The sequence below is a fragment of the Typopeltis vanoorti genome, chromosome 8, assembly GCF_054136105.1.
Source record: "Typopeltis vanoorti isolate ZY-2024b chromosome 8, IOZ_Tvanoo_1.0, whole genome shotgun sequence".
Lineage (NCBI taxonomy): Eukaryota > Metazoa > Arthropoda > Arachnida > Uropygi > Thelyphonidae > Typopeltis > Typopeltis vanoorti.
In genome coordinates, this window is record NC_143556.1 from 60,334,453 (window position 1) to 60,358,087 (window position 23,635).

Here is a 23,635-nt window from a genome sequence, read left to right on the forward strand (position 1 = left end):
TCTCAACAGTGAGAGCCAGAGCCAGTAGTGATATCAAGGTTAAAGTAATGCAGAAGTCGTATTTCCATATACAAGTAGCCAAAAGATATTACACCTTCTTAGTAAAATACTCTGGATTAGAGATAGATGTTGAAAGATTTTTACTTGGTTATGTTATTATTATTATTATTATAATTATTATTACCCCAAGACCTCATGAAGTCCAAGACTCATCTGGGAGGTCCTTTTATCACATACACAGCTCATCATACTGTGATGAGCTATGTATGTGATATGTGTATGCATATTCAAGTAATCTTGTGCCTTGAACACATTTAAACTCCTTGCAGACACCACACTCTCAGGCAAGGCATTCCAATCATTTACAACTATGCACAAAAAAAAAACCTGCCTCTCACTCCCCTACTCACACCTTCTTTATACAGTTTCCAGGGATGACCTCTGATTCTCCCCCAATCTCCCACTATTTTCTGTAGAACTTCTCCAGCATTGATCCTATAACAACCCCTTACCAAGATTGATCCTATAACAACCATTTATCTCCCCTCTTCCTCCTGTCCACCAGACTCTGCAAATTACATCTTCTCAATCTTTCCTCATACTCGACATTCCAGAGGTCAGAAACTACCTTAGTCAATTGCCTTTGGACTCTTTCCAACATCTCTTCATCCTTCTGAAACCCGGGTGACTAAATCTGGGCACAATAGTTCATGTGTGGCCTAATCAAAGCCTTATACAATGGAACAAGAATCTCCCTACTTCTACACGTTAGTGTCCTCCACATCATTCCCAGAAGCCTTTGTGTTGTCTTCACAATTTTGGCTATGTGTCCCCTAAATTTCAGATCCTATCCAGTATCATCCCCAGATCTCTTATTTCTTCCACCTCCAACAATATATCCTCACCAAGCATAAATTATGCATCCCATCTTTGTTTTTCAAGTTTTAAAACCTTACATTTTGCAACATTGAAATCACATCCCCATTTCCGTGCCCACTCACTCAATTTATTCAAGTCTTTTTGTAAGGCCACAACATCTTCACTACTCTTCATGGTTCGTCCCAACTTTGCATTATCTGCAAACAACTGAATATCTCCATCCAAATCTTCACCTATATTGTTAATATACAAGTTAAACAGTAATGGTCCCAAAACAGACCCCCCCCCCCCGAGGCACTCCACTGGTGACTTTCCTTTTCCTGGATATCGCTCCCCCATACACAACTTGTTGATACCTATCAGATAGCCAGTCTCCAATCCAATGCACCAATCTAATATCCATTCCCATCTGCTCTAGTTTGACTATCAACTTATCATGAGGTACTCTATCAAAAGCCTTTGCGAAATCTAAGTATATTACTGTGTATCCTTCTCCTCTGTCCAAGGAAGCAGTCACTTTATTGTAATAAGTAAGTAGATTACTAAAACATGACCTTCCTTTAGCAAATCCATGCTGTCCCTCAAAGATAATACCATTGTTATCAACCCAACTCTGAATCCTAATTCTCACAAGCTTCTCCAACAACTTAACTACAAACCTGACACACAGATAGGCCTACAGTTTGATGGTTGAGTTTGATCACCTCCTTTATGAAGTGGCACAATCTTGTGCCACTCCTTATGTTATCAATTAAAGATGCCAAGAAATTATATTCTTGGTTTCATCCTTTATCCAAGTAAACAAATATTTTATCCAATTAAAAAAATATAAGTAAACAAAGTTTGCACATGAAGTTACTTTGTTCTTTTTGAACTGAAAAAAAGTATGAACAGAGGAAAAGTTATTTACTATCTTTAATTTGTTTTTGACTGAATTTGAGACCAATGTTATGAACGATTTCGCATAAAAGATGGCAACAGAAGAGAAACCACTGGCAACAGCTGTAATTTGTTCAAAAAATTGTTGAATCTGCATTGAAAAAAATCCAATATGAGATTCTACTTAAAATCCTTCACAACATTTGCACTTGTACAATGCATTTCATTCATTCATGATAGTCATGAAGAAAAAGCTATTCTTGGTGCCTGAATACAAATAGTGTAGGAAAAAAAAAAATTCAACTGATGATAAAATAGGTGATAATTTATGACATTAAGGAACAGTGAAATTAAACGATAAAGTGGGAAATAATGATGTTGAAAAACAGAGTGCAGTTAAAACAGTAAGGTGGTAAGCGGGTGATGGCAAACAAGTGTATGTGTGTGTGTGATTGATGATAAAATAATGAGAGTGAATGATAACAAAAAAAAGGACGCAAGATTTCAAAACTGAGTTGGTTGTTTTCCTGAAGGTAAAATGAAAGAGTGATTGAGGTGTTGGATATGAGGAATAAGTGAGCAAAGGAGTTGGTAGTGGTACTGTGGACAAATGACTTGACTGGGAATAAGGAGAATGTAAGACTGGATACTAGGAGGTTGTTGAAAGGATAAAATATAATATTGTGATAGTAAAGGTAGTCAGTGTGTTGACCAGGTATGACAGGAATGGAATGAGAAGGAAAGCAAGAATTATGAATGATATGTTAGCAGAAATGTATGAAGAGAAAGCAGTGCAGTTCGTTAATGTGTGGAATGAGTTTGAAAAAAGAACTGAAATGTATAAGAGTGATAGACTGCATTTGAATGGTTTTGGTCTGAGTCATTTGGAGAGACATTGCTAGCTAGAAGAGAGAGTAATGAGTGCAGAGAATGAATCTGAGCAAGCAAGAAGCGATGTGATAAGGAGAGATTGAAGCGGTGCTTATGAATGGAGGTGGGTAACATAGGTGTAGAGAATGAGAGAAAACAAGTGTGCAAGACAAACAGGAAATGGAGAGATTCAGAGTGGACAGGAGAACACAGCATGAGAAAGAATGATGCTCCAAGAGGATGTGAATGTGTGTGTGTGTGTGTGTGTGTGTGTGTGTGTGTGTGTGTGTGTGTGTGTGTGTGTGTGTGTGTGTGTGTGTGTGTGTGTGTGTGTGTGTGTGTGTAGACAAAGAGGGAAGTAGATGAGCTGGGATCAAGGGGAAAATAGTTGGATTTGAAGAAGGTTCTAAGATGAATAAAGAGAAAAAGAAATGGCTTGAGTTAAGCATGGAGAAGTCACATCTAATAACGTATCAGTGAAACTTGTTATAGATCCAGGAATGAGCTGTTATGTTATTTTTATATGAATGCTAGAAGTATCAGAAACAAGTAAAATGAAATGGTTGCATTGATTGAGTTACCCAAAAATTGTTGGAATAAGTGAGACATGGTTAGACGAAGATGACATCCTGACAAAAATAAAGATGGAAGGGTATGATATATTTTATTAAGATATTTGATGATAAAAAAAGAGCTATCCATACAAGGTAGAGATGCAGTGGGGGGGAGGATAGTGGTAATGGTTTTTCAGGCAGTATGATGTGAGATAGAAGTGAATAGAATGAAATACATTGTTGGATGTTGCTATAGATTTGAATGGAGATATACAGCTGTTTGCAAATGATGACAAGTTGTGATGAACTATGAGGAGGAGAGCAGATGCTGTGTCATTACAAAAAGACTTGAATAGACTGAGTGAATGGGTATAGTAGTGGGGATGTCAATATTGCAAAATGTAAAGTTTTAAAATTTGGGAAAGAAAGATGGAATTTGGAATTTATGTTTGGAAATGTTTGGGAATGGAATGTGGTTAAAATCATTCCACTTCACAAATGAGGGGGGAGTGAATAAGACTGAGGCTACAAATTATGGTTGAATTTGTGTGTCTGGGTTGTTGTTAAGATCTTAGAGAATTTGGTGAGGTATAGAATTCAGAAATGGGTTGATAGCAGAATTCTGTATGATGGTCAGCATGGGTATGTTAGCTGGAAGTTGTGTTTCAGCAGTCCGCTTACATATTCTAACAAGGTGAGAAATTGACTTGATAAAGGAGGTGCACATACAGTGACGTACTTGGATTTTTTCAAATGCCTTTGATAGACTGCCACATGACAAGCTAGAGGCTAAATTGAAACTGATGGGATAAGATAACAGACTAATGAGTTGGATAGCTGACAGGTATTAGCAGGTTGTGTATGGAAGACTGGTATGCACTGGTACTGGGGAGTGCCACAAGATTCCATATTGCAACCATTATTGTTTAACTTTTATGTTAACGACACCGGGAGTAGCTTGACCGGAGATGTGCAGCTGTTTGCTGATGATACAAAGTTGGGAAGAGTTATGAGAAGTAGGGTAAATATTGTAGCCTTGCAGGAGGATCTGAATAGAGTATGGGAGTGGGCAAATGAGTGGACCCTATCAATTTAATGTTTAAAGTCTTGAAATTTGGTAGGCAAGGTTGGGATGCAGAGTATACAATTAATGAAGAAATTTTGAAAGAAGTGGAAGAGATGAGAGATCTGGGAGTGATGGTGAACAGAGATTTGAAGTTCAGGAGACAACATTGCTAAAACTGTAAGAACACCATATCCCAAACTTTTGGGAGAGAGAGAGAGACAAAACAGACAAGATAAACTTTCCTTATTCTAATTTAATAAATTAACTAACAACAAAAAACATTTTAAACAGACATTTGCTTAAAATACATTTTAAACAAATTTAGATGTCTTCACTGTACTTGAATTTTGAGTATGTAGGAGTTATATAAGCCTTTGTAGCTCAATCGATAATGCATTGATTAATTGAAAAGGACCTTGGTCTGAATCCTGCATAGACACACAGCACTCTTAAACAAATTTTTTAGCTGAAGATGAGTTAGCCAGCCAAATACAAGGCATCAAGGGTTCTTCCTCCCACAAAACAGACAAACTGGCCCTGAACACATACACCCTTAGGAAATGTAGCACAGGAATTACATTTCAACATATGGTGTGAGACCAGTGCCCTGCTCATTAAGGGCTTGAAGTGGCTAGAAAAGTTCCATGTTTGGTATTAAGGGAAAAAAATTGTTTCCAGACTATGTAAAAAATAAATAAAATAAACAAAAATATATAAAAATTAATAAAAAATACAAAAAAAATTGAATCTCACCATTGCATATGCCAGCATTTCCCAAATTTTTTCTATGATGGAACACTTCACAAATCCTGAAATTTTAATGGAACACCTTGGTTAGATTCAAGTATCATCAGTCTTGTATTCAATGTAAAGCTAAGCGCATACTATCACCGAAACAGGCTGTATCGCATCGCAAAAATGCGACAGTGCACACTACAGGCATGCTGGGCCACAGTGCATCACATTGACCTTGCTTGTGACTGCACGTTTCCTACAATAGATACCTCTGTACTTCACTTGCGCTCGGAGGTGTGTCGAAAACCGTGGGCGGCTGTCAGCCAGCAGCTGAGTCAAGGCCAGCACAAGCTGGCCTTAATAGCACAATCCACATGCAAAATGGGGAGCACCTGATTTTCAAACATGATTGAACTTGTTGCAGCATTTAAAACCATTCCAGGCTCATATTAATTTTGATAATTTTTCACAGAACACTTATTCACTTTCTGCAGAACACAGTTTGGGAAACCCTGGCATATGCTATGATTAACTTGATAAAAAACAAAACATCTTTTATTTTAGTTATGATATAATTATTCAGCAAATAAAAAAAAAGTTCTGAATAAAGAAAATTATGAAATCAAGCAATCAGTATGTTAAACTTACCTTGACATTTTTGATTACTTATATTTAATCGGTAACCAGATGGACAAATACAGCGATAACTTCCAGGAATATTTTCACACACATGCTGGCATTGATCTTCCTTAGCACATTCATCAATATCTAAAATAAATACAGTTAGACAAAAAGACAGTTAAAATATCATTATCATTATTATTACTGCATGAGATGTCCAGGGAGTGGGGAGTCACTGAGGGAGGACGCGTACCAGTGACACTATCTGCACTTACAAACACACACACTGCTCTATAAGAGAAAAAATTAACTCTCACCCCTTTCTTGACTGCATTTGGTCTCAACTTGCATGAATGTCCTCTCATTCTTCTCCACTTGTCAGCAGCTGCCTACTCTCAGATTCCAATCTGTACAATTCCTCCAATCCTCCTACTCTAAGGCTTCTTTTTCCATTGCTCTCACAATGATCCCTTACCATGTATCCCCCTCCATAAAATGAAAAATTCCATCTAATAGTATCATGTATGACCCTTTCAGATATTTGTGGGGTCTCTATAATATCACCTCTCTTTCTCCTATTTCTAGCATATTACCTGGCGTTATGTAGCTACATTCAGTTGCCTATAGCAAGAAACACATTTGCTTGCCATTTGCTCGGAAACCAGAATCTAAGTTATATTAGACTAAATATCTACGAGTTATATTCATTTTTACTACTTGTTTTATAGTATAATTATAGTTTTTAATGCCAGTGAAAAATAAGAAATCTTTTCATGCTGTCTTCACTTCATATTGTATCACTTTGGAATATCAATGTCACTATCAATTTTTTTGCTAATTATTTTAATTGCCAATACATTTTATTCTCCCAGAACTCGATTCAAGATAATTATTTTATGAATTCATGAAATTCGAATCTTAAAATAAATACAGCCTTCATCTGTTGAAATTAAGTTTTCTTTATTTTATATTCATAACCTTAGCCAAAGATTAGTTCACAGATTGCACCAAGGTTCGCACTTTACGATTTTACTTTACAGAGTTTCATACGTAAATCTTGAATCATATCACGTAATGCATAATTTTTATAAAGTAATCTGTAGGTTTTTGCACTTCAACTTTCTTGGTTTGGTCTAATCACTCACTACAAATCAAATAAATGGCAGTTATGGAGTCAACTGTTATGTACATATTTTTGGCAAATTTCAATATCATGCAGCTTTTGAAGTAGCAATACTTTCCCTACAATTTATCATTTGAAACATGTATAGGTGCATGCATCAAAATGAAATTTTATTTTCAAAATTTTCATAATAGAATTAACATTGTATTTCGCCTTTCATGGCTAACTCCCTGACAAAATTATCACCACACACACACACACACACACACACACACACACACACACACACACACACACACACACACACACACACACACACACAAATTCGTTATTTTTCCAAAGTAACTGTACCAGAGAACTTTTAATATTTCAATACAAAATTAAATTGTGATTATTATAAATTAGCAAATTATTATTATTATTATTCAGGCCTCCATGGAGTCAAAAGACTCATTGTGGGAGGGCCTTCCTAAGAATATAAAGTCTGTCAAGACTTATCGAGGGGAGGTTCCCCCATAAGAAACATAAAGTCTATCATACCACACTTAAACTCATTGACCATTCTCGCTCCCACCAGTCCATCAGGCAATGCATTCCACGGTTCAACCACCCTCCACGCAAAGAAACCACTCCTTACCCTCTTGCCCACAGTTTCCTTTCGTAACTTCCAGGGATGGCCTCTTGTCATTACTCCTTCCTGCTGTTCAACCAAGCGAAAGAACTCCCCAGTGTCAACCCTGTAACCACCTCTCAACAGTTTAAAAGTCTCAATCATATCACCTCTCCTTCTTCTATACACCAAACTCGGCAGTCCACATTCCCTTAGCCGATCCGCATAACTAACATGGTACAGTCCTGAAACCATCTTTGTATCCTTTCCACAGTTAATTTATCCCCTTCAAATCCTGGGGACCAAATCTGAGAACAATAGTCCAAGTGTGGTCTGATCAGAGTCTTATACAACGGAATGATAACCCTCTTATCTCTGCAGGTCAGTGTCCTTCTCATAATTACAGCAATCCTCTGTGTTACCTTCACCACCTTTGCAATAAGTCCCCTAAATTTCAGGTTTCTATCAATCATCAACCCCCAGATCTCCTGTCTCCCCTAATTCCTCCAGTATAACTCCTCCTATAGAGAATGCAGCATCCCATCAATGTTTCCCAAACCTCAAGACCTTACATTTTGCTGCATTAAACTGACAACCCCATTCATTTCCCCATCTATCTAACTTATTCAAATCCTCATTCAGGGTACCATATCTGCACTATTACTAATAATCCTTCCCAGCTTCGCATCATCTGCAAACAACTGAATATCCCCTTGCAATCCACTGGCAATGTCATTGATATAAAGGTTAAACAATATAAGTCCTAGTACTGTGCCCTGTAGGACCCCACTTGTAACCCTCTGCCTCCTTGAAACTGCTCCACCATACACAACTCTCTGATACATATCAGACAGCCAATTCTGAATCCAGTTGACCAATCTGACATCCAGACCCAATGTGCTGCAACTTAAATATCAGCTTATCATGTGGTACCCTGTCAAATGCATTTGCTAAGTGTAGGAAAATGGCAGTATATGGCTTTCCCTCATCTAATGCTCTCGTAACTTTATCATAAAATGCTAGCATATTGCTAAAACAAGAGCACCCTTTCACAAATCCATGTTGACTCTCACAGATAACATTACCCTCATCTGCCCAATGCTGTATACGGTCCCTCACTACTTTCTCCAAGATCTTACTGACTACTGATGACACACAGACTGGCCTATAATTAGACACTTCCAGTCTGTTACCACCCTTATGCAATGGCACTATCTTACCTTCCTTCCATTCCCTGGGCACCTTTGCCGAAGCCAGACTTTCATTGAAAAGCCAGGTTAAAGGCACTGTCAGTTCCCTAGCACATTTTCTCAAACTGGTGGTGAAATACCATCAGTTTGAGAAAATGTGCTAGGGAATCCCACAAGAGGCCACCACTGCTATCATCCTCCCTGGGACACACTGACTCATTCAGAACAGCAATCTCTCCAGATGCCTATGTCCTTCCTCATTCAAATGTAAGCGTTCTCTCATGTACGCCATCCGCCATCATTCCTTTCTTTCCTCAAACGCACTCCAAGCATCCACATATACCAGTCCTCTCTTGTCACACATTCTCGCTATTATGCCATTCAATATCACCGCTCTTCTGCTCAGCTCATCATTTTCATACCTAGGCAACACGCACACTATTTTTCCTCTCTCTGTCTTCTTTCGTACAGCCTCAAGCAAAAATATCATATCTCTCACTGCCCGACTTACATTACCACACAAGTCATTCGTTCCTACCATCACGATCATCTCATCCACCCTTTCACCTCTCTTAATTGCCATAGCCACTCTTTCTATTGTTCCTCCTGGCAAACACTCCTCATGCATACTATCTTGAACAGCACGTATCATTGAGTCACCATACATTATACCTCTTACCATTCCCTCTCTCCTATTGTTTCCATTCTCTCCTCTTCTTTCATTCCCATAAGTCTCTGATTCCATCTTCTCTACTGCTATTCTCTCTTCTAGCATTCCCATACCTCTCTCTCTCCTACTGTTTCCATTCTCTCCTCTTCTAGCACTCCCATACATCTCTCTCTCATTCCGTCTCTCCTACTGTTTCCATTCTCTCCTCTTCTAGCACTCCCATACATCTCTCTCTCATTCCGTCTCTCCTACTGTTTCCATTCTCTCCTCTTCTAGCACTTCCATATCTCTCTCCTACTGTTTTCATACTCTCGTCTTCTAGCATTCCCATACCTCTCTCTCATTCCATCTCTCCTACCGTTTCCATTCTCTCCTCTTCTAGAACTTCCATATCTCTCTCTCATTCCGTTTCACCTACTGTTTCCATACTCTCGTCTGCTAGCATTCCCATACCTCTCTCTCTCCCTCTCATTCCCTCTCTTCTACTGTTTCCATTCTCTCCTCTTCTAGCACCCCCATACCTCTCACTCATCCTCCCAAAATTCTCTCTCTCGCCTTCTCTGATTCGCCTTGCATTTATCTCTTCCATTCTCCTAATCTTATCTTTCATACTTCTGCTCTCATTCACAAGACATTCCACCTCCTCTTTCAGCTCATCTATCTCCCTCTGCAGGTCAGTCACTCTTAATCTAAATTCACTCTCCCAAACAAAACCATCTCCTAAACTTTCACAGTCACTCACACCTTCCACATTATCAACTATTATTTTCTCATTCACATATATATTTTTTTCATTCTCTCCTATCACACTATTTGTCTTCCTACATTCATTCCCCGTTCCTGGAGCAACAAGGGCGGATATCGATATTTCTAATGCACTTATTTCCTCCAACTGCCTGCATTTTGCGCACATACGCTCTCTTTCACAAGCCACATATCCAATTCCCAAGACACATACATGCCGCAAGTACTGCATGCCACAAAGTCCCTTATGATATTGCTTATAACAGAGTTCTTAAATGGCGGAGGACTTGGCGATACGCCACTTGCGACTGCAGCTGAATCCGCCATCATTCCTTACTGCCGAGTAGCGTAATCTTTAATAATTATTCAATTAATAAATTCCTTTAAATAAATAAGAAAAAAAAAGTACAAACAATTACAAGCAAAACAAAACATTTAAGTACACTAAATATAATTAAATAAAATGAAATATAACTAAATACAATAATGACAACTTAGCTTCGTTTTGTCTTCCACTATTATGCATTCGATTCCCGCGGTTACCAAAATATATTATATCATGACAGCAACTTACTTCCAAAAAACAACCACTGAAGTACACTCGTATTCAGAGAAACAATTTAGCACTCAAAAACGTAGAAAAACGGGGGAAAAAACGGACTATTTACCGATTAAAAATCACTTTCTTCCACACAGCTCCAATTCACCGCCACGTCAAGCATAGTTTTAAAGCAGTACGCTTTGTACAAAACCAGCTCCGTCTAAACACCAACAAAAAACCAAAAAAACCCTACCTCCGTGTGAGACTGACTAACTCACCTTTAGTCAAAATAGACCAGATAAAGGTTTCTCATGTCACTGATGAGAATCGAACCCAGGTCTTTCCGACCAAAGGACTTCGTCTATACTGACTGAGCTACGGAGACTCAAATTTTGTATATTTTCTCATTTATATTATTTCCTGATAAGTATAAATCATTAAATCATCGTGGTATTGGGGGAAATTGATGTTTAAAAAAGAGTTTCATCCTACAAAAGCAATATCAGAATAAAATATTTCGAACATCTGTAAATCAATCAGAAAGGTGTAAAAAAAAAAAAATAAACTTTCTGTATGTATTTTGCTATTGTTAGGCACTTTTTAGTGTGTCTACTGGATGTGTTCTTTCCTCACTCTCTCAATAATTTTCATTAGCTTAAATAATAAAAGTGAAACTGATCACTATAAATTAAGAAATAATTTTGGCATAAATACTGTATCAGCCTGTAAAAGAAATGTCAGTTTTTCTGTGTTAAGATGTCTGCTAATCAACAATTGAAAATATAACAAGGCATTCTTGAATATATTTTGCACTACAGCATGAGGCAATTTAGCGTGATTTCTGGGGAAACGTTCTCTCTTGTCTTTCTCAAAAGCAGTGAGAGTCTTTAGTTTCTTCCTCCAGCTAAGAGGATTATTATCGCATATTTCTAAGACATAGTAATATTTAGAATTTTAAAAAAATTACACTACTGAATTTTCTTTTGTGTAGTATGCATAAACAGTTTTACATATTGAAAATATAACATAGCATTGCTAAAACTTAGAATAATTTCGGCACACAGCTGAACAACTGATTTCAGATTGCAAAGAAATAGTACAGAATTAGAAGCTTCAATGGTACAACAATATTATTGCTTTATTACTCTTGTCAAAACGCTAAACTAATTAATAAATGAAGTAATTTTAAATACTGTCTGAAAGCTTTCAAACCAGTAGAAATTTAAAGTAGTTATGTAACTGAGTTCCAGGAGAGAAGGGAGGGAGATGCAGTAGAAAATTTTCAAAATGAGCATAATTTTGAATCATTGCCAGTGGCGGCTCATGGCTTGAAATCATGAAGGTGCTACAACTTTCGAAATATACATGCACACTGTAAGTACAGTGTATACATGTTTGGATAAAATATCAAAATTATGATAAAAATGTAAAAAAAAAAATGAAACATGAAAAAATATTGTTTATTATCGATAAAATTATACAGTTTGGTATAATTCAAAATTACTTAAAAATAAAATCCATTATCATAACCTTAATAATGTTCTAAAATAAAAACTATAACAAATGTTATGTCTTTAATTGTAATGTCCAAAGATTTAAAGAGACGGAGTAAACATGATAAGCACTACGAACACTCTACTACTGGCGCAAACTGCATATAAACAACAGTGGAACTGTGCGACGGACAGCGCTGCATTATGCTAATAGTTCACCTTTCACTATGATGTGCATATGCTTGCACGTATAGCAAATACTGGCAATATGACATGTGGTAAACACAGTGCTGCTAGCGTCCTTCGCCATCCTGAGTGCTACAAGATGGATTTTTATTATTTTTTATACAAAATAAGAGAATTGTATAGAATTGTTGATGATAAAATTGAATATTACAAGGAAATATAAATCAATTAATAAATATATTTATCTGATCCGATCCTGTGGCTTACTCTCTTTGAGAGGATTGCAGCTGATTACTAGGGAGATAGTGATTGAGTTTTTCTTGATATGTAAAATATATTAATATATTGAGAAAAATTAGGGGTGCTGCAGTTCCGCAGTGCCTATACATGAGCCACCCCTGATCAACATTATTATTTTTTTTTAGTGACACCTCCAAGGAGTCCAAAGACTCATTGTGGGAGGACACCTACTGTACAACTCTCTGTCTCCACTACTACACAGAACCTCTACTACCAATCACTTACATCAACACCATTTACTACCCACAACCACCACCAGAGTTAGTATTTTTGTCTGTAAATTGCGTGTGTCCTGAAGAGCCGATTTGTCTGTATGCGGGATGAAAAACCCAAGTTTCCGGGAGAAAAAACCCTGCTATCTCCGTATGAGATTGGCTAACTTAAGTTCAATTGAAAAAGTCGATATGAACATTCCTCCTGTCATGACGAGAATCGAACCTGGGCCTTTTCTAATCGAAGGGTGCAACATACTGTCATTTTTCTAATTGCGCTACGGAGGCGAATCCTCAGTTAAAACTTCATTGGCTACATCATTGCCATTCGTTACCTTGGTCTCTCACCTAGTTAATTTCTCATACGCATATATATATATATATATATATATATATATATATATATATATATATCATTGCTTATAGGATACCCTTCATATTATATTTTCAACATATCTCCTTATAGTAATGTGGGGGAAAAAAAATCTGTTGCAATTTTAAGCAAAAGGCAAAGAGTCCCTGCTAAAATATCATTGGATACAAATTTTGGATATATATAAAAAAAAGACTTACAATCGGAAACTCTGAGTAATGCAGTTTAACATCATTTGTTGTTCATAAAAAAATAGTTCCTAAAATTGAAATGTGACAATCCATATAACGGTATTTTGGAAGGAAAGAAAGCAAAATGTCATATTTATTTCAAAAAATGTTATTTAAAAATATATAAATATTTCATATAATATTTTAAATGAACATACATTTGAAAATTCGCGAAAAAAAAAAATCTTCTATATTGTCAGTAAAGTGAAAGAACATAAAGTTGTCTTGTTCCGTTACACTGATTTGAAGAATAAAAGGCAACAAATTTACTAATACTAGATTCATTGCAAAGGCTGATCTCTGGTCATTTCAGGATTGATTATTTTCGCTCATGTGAAATTCGTTTTTATTTTTGGGAAGAGACACAATAATTGTGCAGGAAAAAAAAATGAAATATCGTAGGACAGTAAAGGAAATTCCAAGTAACACAGTACATGTAAAGTCAAGTGACCAAAGGTTGCTCCACCACAGTTAATCCGTTAACAGCTCTAAAATCGCGATTCAGGGATTAACGGTGGAGGACGAGGAGGGGGGGGTAATTGCATGATAAAAAGTAGAATGCGGATAAAGTTTTGATCCATTGAAATTTAATTGGCAACTATACCGTGGAATCTTGGCTGAAAGAAGTGAAATATTTTTTTTTATTCAAAATGTATATAATTACTTTTCATCATCAACAAGAAGATGGGGTATACTCCTTAAACATTTAGAAAAAAAAAATCTTTAACAGTTAAAAGACTAAGTGAAACGAGGTGGTCTGCAAGAGCGGACGCTATATTGCTTTGAAACCGTGGATATAAGCAAATTAAAGAAGCATTACTCGAACTATCCATTTCTCCTCTTTCTAAATTAGAGATCTCATCATTTTGACAATTCAGGAACAGCAATATTAACAGTTGTGTGGGACAAAATTTTTACAACGAATAAATGCTACTAGTAAATCTCTACAAGATCCCAAGATTTTTTTAAGCTAATAATTTGTTACAGCTTTAATTGGTTTTATTTTAGATATAAGAATAGTTTTGCTGCTTTAAATGAAGAAGCGAATTTATTAACAGATGAGACAAAATTTAAAGATCAGAATAAAAGAGTGGAAAAATGAAAAAAAAATGTGTGACGAAATTTCATAATATAACGATGAGATTACTTATATATTACATGGGAAAGAAAATTTCATTGTTAATACTTTTAATGTCATTTGCAATAAGCTAATTTTAGAAATTAATGAAAGAGCAAAAAACTATTTAGACATATTAGATATGTTTGACATGTTTTTAAAGAAAGATATAGATCACGACAAGTACAAGACTAGTATTAAAAAAATTTTACTATCTTATGGGACTGATATTGACTCAGCAATTAATGATTGATGAAGTTAAGCAATTTTTAATAATGATAAAGGAAGAAAATTTTTCAATTAAAAATACGTACACATTTATAAACGATGGGTTAAGGTCTACTTTTCTGAATGTAGAAACAATTCTAAAAATATTTTTGATGATGCCTATTTAAAGAACAAGTGCTGAATGCTCATTTTCAGTGTTGAAACGAATAAAAAAATTATTTAAGAAGCAACTTGCACCAAAATAAAACAAGTGACCTGTCGTTTTTATCCACTGAATCAGATGTAATGGATGCGATTAATTAGGATGACATTATAGATATATTTGCTAAAACCAAAGCCAGAAAAAAAACTTTTAGTTATTATTTATTTTTTTTTAATTTAAATTAGAACTGATTTATTTTTATATTTTTTTTAAATGCAAATATATGTATACCAATGTGTTATTTTTATTTTATTAAAATGAATTATTATGGAAATGCTGACTTTTATTTTCAATATCCTAAAAAAACTGCGTATGAATTTGATTAACTGAAACAGACTTGTTCTTTTGAGGCCTTGTAAAGTATAAATGCAGCCTGTTAACTGCTGTTGGAAACAGTTAATTTTAGTTGTTTTTTATTTATATTAAGCTACCCCCCCCCCCCCACACACACAATGATGCTGTTAGATAGACAGTAAAACATGTAAAGGGGAATACAGGGAATACATCTAGTATAAATAAACAATTGCATATGAGTTAAAAACCTGGTAATTATCAATCAAGCAAATCTACTTGTAGTGAAACGATGCAAAAAATGATATTTACATGTATGTCCTGCGATGAGTCTTTAACTCTATGTAGGTCTGGCATTAGTAATAATAATAATAATAAGAAGAAGAAGAAGAAAGGTGATAAGTAAGCTCACTCACATACTATACTCATGCAAGAAAGGTAACCAGCATAGCAAGGAAGTCAAAATCAAATTATGAGAAGACAACATTAAAAGCAGGTTAAAGGAAATCTTGAAGAGTTCTTTTAGTATGTGGCAAGGCAAGTAAAAAAAATAATGATCATGAGGATAACTTTAATGAATGTTGATTTTAGCAAGGTGACAGAAGCAAACAATGTACTTGAGTTACTGAATGACTGTGCAAGTATCTATGATTAAAGTGAGGATCCTGCTGTGACATGTGTAATAGAATTTTATAATAAGAGCTAATAGGATGGATGCAGAGGAAATATTTCAGCTTGGCTAGAGGAGAAGGGGAAAACCAATTGTCAATCCCTGGAAATAGTAAGTGTGTTGGCAAGGGTATGAAAACCAAATTTTTTTGCATGGAGAATGGTGAATGACTGAAAAAACACTTACAACAGAGTTTGTTGTAAGTGTTTTTTCTGTTAGTTAGTTCAAGGAGATGTATAGATGTATACAATAGACATTATGTGGATAATCTGGGTCTCCCGCATTGGGTCTTTGGACTCCATGGGCATACTTATGCAATAAAATAATAATAATAATAAATACTGTGCTTCTTACATTTTATCCCTATGACTAAGTTATATTCTATCAACCAAACCACTAAAGCCTACAACTTTTGGCCAATAATAGATTTAGTTTAATCCTTTATCCCAGTGAGAGCAAACAAAGTTTGCGCCTGAAAATATCTTCAGGACTAAATATAGTGTTGTACTATCTTATCCAGTAAGTAGTGCAACACCAAGGCAACTCGTGGCAAAGGTGGAGCAAGCTACCAGGCACTTCTAACCCAGTATCTCCCATAATGCAAAACACATTTCCTATGTGGATATGTATACTGTTATGCATTAAAGGGATTGGCCATCTACCCAGACTAGTTTCGACCTTTATTGAGGTCTCTTCAGTGGGAGCCAGGCCCAGAGCTGGAGATACCAGGCAGAAGCAGTAGCAAGTCATCTGTGCCTATGGGAGTTGCCAAAAGGTTTATCACCTTTTGTAAAAATTACTCTGGATTTAGAGAAAGATGTTGAAAATTTGTTGAAAATAAATTTTCAACAACTTTTGGCCAAGTTGAACTAAAAAATGCCCCAAATTCCTTCCACTTATTCTGAATAGTTCTGGCATTAATGTACATAAACTGGAATACTTTATTTATCCCACACCTCTTTGCCTTGTGTTGATTATCCTATTAAATTTTAGGGTCTGAGCCACTGCATTTAGCATTATGTGATCATTCACTTATTTTAGGATATCTTTACCCATACTTGCCTGCATTTCTCTGAAATATTCTAGTTCCCCTGACTGCATGTTGAACTCTCTCACACAACACTTACTAGACATCTGAGTACAAATCCATTCATATGCAATCTATTGATATCTATTTTATTATTTAACCAAATTTGGAAGTTCTGTGGATAATTTTATCAAAGATGTTCCTCAAAATTCATTTCCATTTTAAAATTGTTATATAATAACATATCATCAAGTGCAATCAGTAACAATAATTTCAGAGATCCATTTAAATTGAAAACAGACGTGAAGCAAGTTGTGAATTGTATGTCTTGATCTGACAACTCTGACATTCGTAATGAGGCTTCGCATTGCAACAATTCTTTATCTCAGTGATAGAAAGCTTCTTCTAGGGATTCAAATAGTCTATAGGATGGAGAGAGAAATGTGCTAACTTTGGCAGGCTTCAATATAAAACTGAAAGAAACCTACAAAAAATAGTCATACAAACAAAAAAGTGCAAACATCAAAAAGATGCAAGTGCTTCACTTACCTGTTTCAGTTAAATCAGGGCAAAGTATCCATCATTCAGGTTTATTAGAATAATTCTAGAAAAAATTTTTTTCTAGAATTTCTAGACCATTTCCCATATAGATACAGACATCTTTCAGCAAATATTAACATCAACATCATCAATTTCCTGATATATAAACCCTCAAGGAGAGATATTTAGGATATTATGAGAGTACTACATGATTAAGTTTACATTATTACTAATGTCCTATCAACAATTTTCCTCTTCAATCAACTTATCACTTGTTAAGATTCCAATATTGTCATATCTTACATTTCTGTCCTCTGGGACACTCCTAATTAGATCAATTCATCTAGATGTCAGTCATCCTCTGGGTCTTCGTTTTGCTGTCTTGGAATGAAATACCTGTTTTGCTTACCTTTCCTCTCCCATTCTGTTTATGTGGTCATACTACCACTTAATGTGCTCACATTCCTGAATGCTAATAATATCCAGGTTCTTTCGTAATATCTCCATTTTTAATATAATACTGCCATTGATTCCCTTCCCTAATTTTTCTCAGAACTTTCATATCCATGGTCTCCAGCCGTTAATCAACTGTTTTGTTTTTAAACCAACTCGCAGATCCAAATTTTAAAATTAGTTTGAACACTGACATGTATACTGCAAGTTGAGTATTTTTTATAATTTCTCTTTTATTCTATTTAAAATTATTTAACTGGCTTCTTACCATGCCAGATTTGCTTATTCTGTTGTCTATTTCCATATTTAATTTGCCATCATCACTGAATATAAGTTGCAAATGTTTTATTTGTTTGTTTCAATAACAGAATACCGTGCATCGACATATGATAATAAATATAAAAACAGAGGAAAACTCATGCAAACAACTTCTTTATTGTAAAATTTTTTATGAAAGTTTTAAAACCACTGAATATTTTTGTTGCCTTTTGAACCATCAAAAAAATCACCACCTTTCGTGCTTCTTCTAAGGACAAGCTTCCACCTCTACATTTTCTAGGCATCGACTAGATTCATTGCTTTTTTGGCTTATCTTATTTTGGACAAACAGGAAGATCTGCTTTTATTCATCTAGAAGAATAGTCTTATACCAGCTACTGAATTAGAAACCACTATGCAGATTTACATAAACATCACTTACACAGCATATATGTAATATCCTTGGCCACGTGCATCAAAACATGTTCTGGGTGACACAATTTGGAGTAAAGTGGATGACAAACAATATTAAGCAGGAACTGCATACGAAATAGAGGCAATGGAAGAGATATAAGGAGACAGGTGAAGAGCAGATGCATGAAGAATATAAGACACAGGCCAGAAGAGTGACTAGTATGGTAAGGAAGGCAAAACTGTAATAAGAGAGGAGATTGGCCCTAAGATCCAAAGAAAATCCTAGGGAATTTTTAGCTATGTGGCCAATAGGAGGAGAAATGACTGTGGAAGAATGATATTGTGAGATAAAAATGGGATAGAGTGACTGGGCAGAGGACATAGGGAAATTGTTCAATGAACACTTTATTGGAGTATTTCATCCTGGAGGAGTCAGTTTTAATACTAGAAGGATAGGGTAGGTTCGAGGTTTAGAGGTATAAGAAGAGAGTGTGTTTCAAATACTGAGTACTCTGGATGTCAGTAAAGCTGTGGGACTGATGGTATTTCACCACGAGTTTTGAGAGAATGTACTAGGGAACTGACAGCCTGACTTTTCAATGAAAGTCTGGCAGTGGGAAAGGTACCCATGGAATGGAAGGAAGGTAAGATAGTGCCATTGCATAAGGGCGGTAGTAGACTGGAAGTGTCTAATTATAGGCTAGTTTGTGTGTCATCAGTAGTTAGTAAGATCTTGGAGAAAGTAGTGAAAGACATGTATGCTACATGTATGCACCGAAAAATGTGAAGGATCTGTGGTCGGTCTGGCAAAATGAAAAGAAAGAAAATGTCGACGTATGTGAGAAGTGTCGGGATAGGCTGGAGCGTTTAGGAATGGAAGCTGACATCGGGACCGTAGCGGAAGAACTTCGGCGGGAGTTTATGAAAATGAAAAATGACCTTCATCTTCTTCATGAGGAAGTGGAAGTGATCGGTAAGGAGATACTGGAAGTTAAAGCTGAGTTTAATGTGTTAAACAGAGAAATTAGGACTATAGAGATTACTTTAGCTGAAGTAACTAGAACAGGATTACATATGGGTGAGTCTTTGGTGAATGATTCAGTAATAAATAGTATGGGAGTGATTGGGAGTCAACATAATAAAACCACAAGTGGCCAAGAAGAAATGAGATGTAGTGAGAGTGGGGGGGTAAGTAATAGAGAGTTGAGTAATGAAGCTGGGAGAGTCATGCTGAATAGTGTGTAGAGAATGAGTCCATGAGTGTGAACTTGAATGAAGTTAATAGTGGTAAAATATATGGTGATTCTATGATTAAGGGTATGGAGAGTGGTATGCATGAGGAGTGCTTGGCTGATGGTACAATAGAAAGAGTGGCTTTAGCAATAAAGAGAGGGCATGAAACAGACAAGATGATAGTTATGGTGGGTACGAATGACCTGAGAGGTAGTATAAATCGGGTAGGAAAAGATTTAAGAACATTATTAGATATTGTGAAGAGGAAAAGTGTCAATGGGAGAATAGTGTGTGTGCTGCCTCGTTTTGACAATTACGAGTTAAGTAGACGAGCAATGATAATGAATGATATGATTGCAAGAATGTGCAGAAAAAGAGGTCTGGAGTTTGTTGATGTTTGGAGTGTGTTTGAAGGAAAAAGGCAGTTGTATGCTAGAGATGGACTGCATCTTAACATGGAAGGACATAAGAGATTGAAGAAGTTATTGTTTTCTGAACAGGTTGAAGTTATTGGGCAGGGAAACTAATATTGAAAAGGTTGAGTGTAAGAGAGAGAAACTTTAGCACTGATTGTGTATTTATTGATCCTTACAGGCAGAATAAATTGCAGAAGAGAGGGGGAAAAAATCGGCATAGGACTACGGTAGTTAGTGATTTATATATCAGTTCTAAAGCCGGTACAAGATCTAGAGGGAATCTGCAATTTTTGTATACCAATGCTAGAAGCATTAGAAATAAGAGAGAAGAATTTTTGGCATTAGTCAGTGAAATCTCACCAAAAGTTGTAGGCATTAGTGAAACTTGGCTGTCAGCAGAAGATGTGGTCACTGGAATTGAATGTGATGGGTACAGTATTTTCAGGGAGGATAGAGAAGATAGAACAGGAGGAGGAGTACTGTTGATGATAGCTGATGTGTTGCAGCCAAAGAAAGTAGTATATCATGATGATAGACATGTGAATGAGAGTTCATTTGAGGCAGTCTGGTGCGAAATAGTGACCAACGCAACCAAATATACAGTTGGATGCTGCTATAGGCCAGGGAGTACAGGGGGAGATATTGAATTCATGCATCAGCAACTTAGTGCAATGAGTGAAGGCTTAGTGATTATTATGGGGGATTTTAATTATGGTGATATCAATTGGAAGGAGGAAATATCACGTAGCAAAAAGGAAATGGAGTTCATACATCTGCTACGAGATAATTACTTGAAACAGCACGTAACTGAAGGGACACGTGGTGTGAGAGTGTTGGACCTGGTTATTGGTTCAGAGGTTATGTGCATAAGTAAGGTGACCTCGTTACCTCCAGTTGGTGAAAGCGATCATGTGGTATTGACTTGGGAGGTTGCAAAATCTGTGGATTTTTCTATTAAGAAGGGGTATGTACGAAACTACAGGTTAGGCAATTATAACAAGCTTCGGAGTGAGCTTGCAGCCATCCCATGGCAGAACATATTGCAAGGGAAAGATGTTAGCAGTGCTTGGGATAAAATCAGTGGGTATCTGAGGAAAGCAATATCAGATTGTGTCCCCATGGTCAGGAGGTCAAACAAGGCAGGCATTAGATGGATGAGCAGTAGTATCAAGCTTGAACTACAAAAAAAGAAAATGTTATGGAGAATTTACAAGGAGAAGGGCGATCAGGACACCCATGAGCAGTACAAGGCTCAAGCTAGGAAGGTTACCAGCATAGTAAGAAAAGCTAAATCAGATTATGAGAAGACCTTAGCCAAAGAGATCAAGGGTAATCCCAAAGAGTTCTTCCGCTATGTGGCAAGTAAGAGGAAGAATGACTTCGGAAGGATAACCTTAGTGGGTGCTGATGGTATTGAGGTGACAAAATCAGATGTAATAGTCGAGTTACTGAGTGATCACTTCTCAAAAGTCTATCACCCAAGTGAGGATATCTCTATACCTATAGCAATACCTAATGTGAGAATTGAAGCTAAAGAATCAAAGGTATTAAATATATTGCGAAACTTAAATGCAAACACTGCGGTAGGCTTAGATGGAATATCAGCTCGGGTGTTGCGTGAATGTGCAAATGCATTGTCAACCCCTCTTACCTGGATATTTAATTTAAGTTTGAACTCTGGTATGGTCCCTAGGGAGTGGAAGTTAGGCAAAGTGGTTCCTTTGCATAAGGGTGGCTCTAAAACTGCAGTATTGAATTACAGACCAATCACCATCTCAGGAGTAGTGGTAAAAGTATTGGAAAAGTTGGTTAAAGACAAAATTCAAGAATGGGTGGATCAGGATATGATACTCTATAGAGGCCAACATGGTTTTGTTAAAGGTAGATCCTGCCTTAGCAATCTATTAACTATCCATAATAGAATAACATCAGAGTTGGACAAAGGAACTGGCTACACAGTGGTACTTCTGGATTTTGCTAAGGCTTTTGACAGGATACCCCATAGAACACTGTTACGCAAATTGGAGCAGATGGGAATGGATATTAAATTGGTGATATGGATAGGAGAATGGTGCAGGGAGAGATACCATAAGGTGGTGTATGGAGGAGCCGAGTCCAGAATGAGGCAGGTGACCAGTGGTGTGCCTCAGGGCTCTGTGCTTGGGCCAATGTTGTTTAATTTGTATATAAATGATATAAGAAACGGCTTAAAGGGAGATATTCAGTTGTTTGCTGATGATGCAAAGTTGTGTAGTGCAATAAAAAATCAAGCTGATGTTGAAAGTTTGCAGGAGGATTTAAATAAGCTGGTAAAATGGGCAAAAGAAAATGGATGTCAGTTCAATGTGGAAAAGTGTAAAGTCTTGCATTTTGGGATTAAAAGATTACCAGCTGTGTACTACATAGATGGAAAGGTACTCCAAGAGATTGATGAGGCTAGGGACTTAGGGGTATTGGTAGATAAGGAGATGAAGTTCAGAGGACACATTGCTAAGGTGTCCAAGATTGCACATAGGATTACTTGGTTGTTGAGGAACACACTGACATCCAGAGATAAAGAGGTTATTATTCCCCTTTATAAAGCATTGATACTTCCACATTTGGATTACTGCGCTCAGGTCTGGTCACCTGGATTCCTTGGAGATGAGGAGGCTGTGGAGAGGGTTCAGAGAAGAGTGACCAAGTTGGTGAGTGATATAAAAAATGCTCCCTACATTGATAGATTGAGAGCTTGTGGATTGCAGAGATTGGCTGATAGGCGAAGAAGAGGGGATATGATAGAAACATTCAAATTACTAAAAGGTTTTTATAGGATTGATGCAGGGGAAATGTTTCAGCTGTGTGATAGTGATGGAAGAACAAGAGGTCATCTCTGGAAATTAAAGAAGAGTGTGGTTAACAAAGGTGTCAGAACAAGGTTTTTTGCCTGGAGGGTGGTGAATGAGTGGAATTCATTGCCTGACTTTGTTGTGAGCTCTTCATCTGTAAATGAATTCAAGAAGAGATATGACAGATATTGTTTTGCTAGTTTGGGTCTCCCGCGATGAGTCTACTGACTCCATGGAGATACCCGTAATAATAATAATAATAATAATAATAATAATAAAGACCGTATACTGTAGTGGGAAGATGAGGGTAATGTTATCTGTGAGAGTCAACATGGATTTGTGAAGGGGCGCTCTTGTTTTTGCAATATGCTAGTCTTTTATGATAAAGTTACACGAGCATTAGATGAGGGAAAAGCATATACTGCCATTTTCTTAGACTTAGCAAAGGCATTTGACAAGGTGCCACATGATAAGCTGATATTCAAGTTGCAGCACATGGGTCTGAATATCAGATTGGTCAACTGGATTCAGGATTGGGCTGTCCGATAGGTATCAGAGAGTTGCGTATGGTGGAGCAATTTCAAGGAAGCAGAGGGTTACAAGTGGGGACCTACAGGGCTCAGTACTGGGACCTATATTGTTTAACCTTTATATCACTGGCATTGTCAGTGGATTGCAAGGT

At 36.6% G+C, this 23,635-nt stretch overlaps 1 protein-coding gene across 1 annotated transcript in view; it reads right to left on the reverse strand.

The window, feature by feature from the left end:
- The window catches only part of LOC150104032 (hemicentin-1-like), a 792,930-nt gene that overhangs the window by 27,450 nt on the left and 741,845 nt on the right, over positions 1 to 23,635 (reverse strand). The window contains exon 34 of the mRNA XM_090396385.1: positions 5,632 to 5,751. Coding sequence (XP_090252511.1) covers positions 5,632 to 5,751 — 120 coding nt within the window. The remainder of the gene's footprint in view (positions 1 to 5,631; positions 5,752 to 23,635) is intronic.